General features: G+C 34.2%; 1 protein-coding gene across 1 annotated transcript; it reads right to left on the reverse strand.

Moving 5' to 3' along the window:
- Positions 1 to 792: 792 nt before the first annotated feature.
- LOC105978107 (E3 ubiquitin ligase PARAQUAT TOLERANCE 3) lies at positions 793 to 3,833 on the reverse strand. Its single transcript, XM_013003525.2, has 6 exons — positions 3,018 to 3,833; positions 1,981 to 2,092; positions 1,709 to 1,773; positions 1,445 to 1,510; positions 1,238 to 1,337; positions 793 to 1,117 (listed from the first exon to the last, which is right to left on the reverse strand). The coding sequence occupies exons 1-6, from the start codon at positions 3,187 to 3,189 to the stop codon at positions 1,045 to 1,047; spliced, it is 588 nt and encodes a 195-aa protein (XP_012858979.2). The 5' UTR covers positions 3,190 to 3,833; the 3' UTR covers positions 793 to 1,044.
- Between the last annotated feature and the right edge of the window lie 796 nt (positions 3,834 to 4,629).

The raw sequence follows: 4,629 nt of genomic DNA on the forward strand, positions 1-4,629 counted from the left end.
AATACCTTTTTAATTAGGAATGAGAAAATTCGTTTGGATAAAATAGTAATGAGAAAATCAAATTTATATTTAAATGATAATAATCAACTTTTTAGGAAGGAGAAATTTGTGTTGATGATATATGTAGCAAGAAACCCTTACGTGTGTGTGATGCAGTTCGGAGTATGTGCAGACACTTTCCAGGGAATACGATGATGATGATGGTGAAGGTGGAATACAAGCATAATCACGGGGTGGAGTTGATGAAATTTCCGTTTTGTATATGTACGGGATACGACAAGCTTCTCGAAGAAATTTCTAAAAGACTGAAGTTGAATGTTAGAAGTGTAAATCTGAAATATGTTGATGAAGAGGGTGACAAGATCTTAATAGCATGTGACGATGATTTGAAGCTTTTGTCCAACAAACTTACGCCCTCCGGCAAGGCTTATTATGTACACTTGTTTCTTGAATTAAGATGTTATTAGAGGAGTTGCTTGCTACACATCTTCTTTACCACAAAGTTTGGTTAAGATCTAGGGTTTTAATTTTTAAATGAGACAAAAAATTAAATAAATAAATTTCTTATTTGATTTAGTCAAACATAGATACATTATTTAAATAAAGTTTTGTATTATCTTGATGAGTTGTTTTTTTACCGAATCCGGAACAGAAGAAATTTATTAATTTATCTATGGCCTATGGGCTATGGGGTATTGATATATCACACACACACACATACACCTGTGATTAGCGAACCATTTCACTAAGCAAGTGAGTATGTTATTACTAGACTAATTAAGCTCATCAGAGTTTAAACACCAAAATGTGTATGTGATTGAAAACATAAGAGTTCAACATTAAGCAAAACGGAAAAAAAAAAGTGAACAAACTAAAAACGAAAACGATTCTTGAACATGTAGCTAAAAGACCGTTTTTCCAATCTTAATAATCGAAATTGCCTTCAATCCTATCCGTTTTATCGCAATAAAAGGCTACTCCTCTCAAAACCATTGCCTCTTGGCCCTAATAACTAGGTAATAATCTCCGTCATCATTCCTTTATTCAATCAATTCTGAAAGCCGAAAAGCGAGTGAAAAGCATGTTGTCCGTCATTCTCCTTGGCACAGACAATTCCCTATGTACAAACAAATAATATAACCTTTTAGACCTTACGTATATACAAATGGCAAATGAAGAAGACAACGTCTACCATTTCAAAAAAATCAGAATAAATTGGATGTTCGTAATAACTTACTCATTGGGATTCAAAAGTGCAACAGCTCCACTTGGAGATCTGACTCTTCTTATGTCAAAATTGGGATCACCATTTGTTGGGCAGTGCCGAATAACATGCCCTAAGCAAAACAATTCCGACATTCACTAGTAAGTTGTTTCCAGATGACACACACTGATGTATATAATCTGAATAGTAGACAAAAATTGCCGAGGAAACGAAACATACCAGGCACCTTGCACCTGTGACATATGTACCCTCGTGGTGGAGTTTCCCTGTCAAATCCACCTCGACCTGCAAATCCAGCAATTTAGTTTTTAAATCGGTCACAGGATACAGGAACACATAAAAGCCTCAACAAAATCAATGACCTGCAGCAATTACTAAAAGCATAAATTATGGGGAAATTTATAATCCTGCAGCTGACAATTAACAACTTAATCGAACGCTTGAGAAAACGGAATTCATATAAAATTAGTCAAGAGGGATTACCAAAACCACGTCCAACCATACCCCATCTGAAATCTATACCAGAGCCAAGAGCATCAGAAGGTTGACTACGGAAAAAAATAACGTTAGTGGGATTTCAACAAATATGCGACGGGCAAAGCAAAGACAACATATGTAGTTGAGAAAATATTAAAATCGAGCTCGACCATGTTCAACATTTGAAAGCAATATATTTCCGAATAATCATTACAGAATTTTATTTTTTATTTTACAATACACTAAATAAACAAAGTATAAAAGGATCAAGAAAATACTCTTCAAGTTCAATGACGGGTGCAGTAACTATGGGCCTGCGAGGACGTCTAGGAACTCGGCGTATTAAAACTGAAGTATTGTTGGGAATTAATATTCCTTCATCAAGGTACTCTGAAATAACAAAACAATGAGATGAGCATAAACTCTACGTAACCATTATACAAAGGCAACGAACGAGCACAACTACAGTTAACACAACTTTACGACATATCCCAATACCCTGTTGTTATTGCATCATCAACCCAAAATTATTATCAGTATCAACTAAATTGTCCTATAAACCAGGAGGGAAAGCATTTCTTTACAGTAAGAACTAAACCTTAACAAAACTGATAATTCGCAGACTTAGGACCGTAGTTACAAGCTGAAACATTTAGTATAGCTACACCCTGAAAATTCCGATCATAACACAGCAGATTTAAGAAGAGTGATTAGAGAAAGGTTATAAATTATCCATTCCACAACCCATTTTAAGTAACAGTTTATAATACACTTTTATCAATTCGTTCTCGAATGTAACAATATATTATTGAAAATTTACATCTCGCAAAAACTAAACGAATAACATGAGATTGTACAGACTACAGATGTGCAGACATTCGTGTAACCTACACTGCAAAGGCACATATTAATGCATATGAAATAAATTATACAAAAAAATACTAAGCAATTAATTTACAATTGATAATAGTCAGCTTTCTCAAAAACGTAACTCAGTCCAAAAAACATTCATATCAAAACTGCAACCATCAAAAGTCAAGAGTCTGAAGAATTGACTTTAATTAACTTGCTACCATCAACTTTTCTTTATTAAAATAAAGATTAGCAAATTAAAACTACCAAGTATTATCAACATGAACATATATATAGAAACTCTTCAATTACAATTACCAGCAATTCAATATATTAACCAAAAGACAGTAAAATAATCGAGTCTTGAGCACATAAAAAGAAATTGGGATAAAAGATTACCGAACCATTATTTGTTTAAATGATTTTGATTTTGAACAATATTTGGCAAGGAATGAAAACAAACCTTCACCAGTCTGGACGTTGGTTACGACGAGGTCAAAATCAGTACCGTTGCCCAAATGCTTTAACTCGATTATTCTTTCTTTCAAGTGTCCCACCTGTATAGAGTGGCTGTCGAGGGCAACGGATTCATAATCATTTGAACTTTCAAATATATAATAAACAGCCATATACATATCTTTCAAATAGTAATACAAAATGAAAGGCCTGGAATAGTGATCTTCGATTAAAACAATTCGAGAGGAAATCAATAACAGTACAATAGAAAGTCAAGAAATTCTTTCTTTCTTTCTTTTTTTTTTTTTTTTTTTAATTTTTTTTCCTAACAAAAAATAATCAAAGCCACTAATTGTCTTCTAATCCTCCAAGGGCTCGAAGAACATTCAAATTCAGAGAAATTCTTCCGACTTCCACAGAGACAAACGAATATCTGAATTCCGATCGAATTCAACCAAACAACCAGAAATTACGCAGATCGGAGAAGAACACCACTAATACTCGACTCGAATCTATTCGCCAGAGCAACGCCTCCTCGACCGGATGGAATCTCTACCGCAAATCTCTCGACGAATGTCCGAAGGAAACCCTAACTTCAAATATCGAATATTTCGCCGGAATCGACCGATTAATTGTAGAGAATAGCACGCGAAATCAACAATTGTAGAGCAGGCAGTTTCAATCAGAAATTCTCCGAATAAAATCAGTTTTATGATCGGATAAGAGTAAATCAACAATTGATGGAAGTAACTAGGGTTTTAAAGCTCTCTCTCCAAGGGGAAGACGCAATCTTCGATTGATGAGACGATAGAATGAGTGAGTTGAGAAATTTTCGCGTGTGCCACTATATATATGGGCTCGGACTCGGTTAATCAAATTTCAGCGGCCCAAACACTAATTTGAGTAAACCATTAGAGGTTAGAATTTTAATCCATACAAAATTAAAAGGGTAAATTACAACTAATCCCTGAGGTATGGTAAAATTATGAAAAAACCCCTCATGTATGGATAACTACAACTATTCCTCAATTATTAATATTCTTACATGTCCACCCTTATGGTGTCAAATTCAACATAATCTTCTAGATTACGTGGAATGTTCTCTAGTTTGTACTCGTTTTGTGCAAAAATACAGTTTCTTATGCATCACAATCTCTGATATATACAAGCCAAAGAAACACATGTTATGATCATCTTGTTTCAAAATGTGGAGATCGAATGGGATAAAACGGGTACAAAATTGAGAATATTCCATATAATCTAGAAGATTGCACTAAATTTCACACCACAAGGGTGGACGTGTAAGAAAATTTATAGTTGAGAGGGTAGTTGTAATTACACAAACATGAGGGGTGTTTCGTAATTTGACACCATACCTCAGGGGTTGGTTGTAATTTATCCAAAATAAAAACATATTTTAATTAAACTTTAGGGTAAAGAGCACATAACTCCCTTAATTTGACTCTTGGCACATAACCCCTCATGGTATTAATATAAGCACATGATGCCCTTGCAGTTCTCAATTGGTAGCTTTCGTTAACTTTTTTTTTTTTTTTTTATGAAAACTAACAACGAGTGCGGTTTGAGCACTCTAGAAAAGAGTGGTAGTTTATTTCCAA

The sequence above is a fragment of the Erythranthe guttata genome, chromosome 1, assembly GCF_056151865.1.
Source record: "Erythranthe guttata isolate IM_541 chromosome 1, IM_541, whole genome shotgun sequence".
NCBI lineage: Eukaryota > Viridiplantae > Streptophyta > Magnoliopsida > Lamiales > Phrymaceae > Erythranthe > Erythranthe guttata.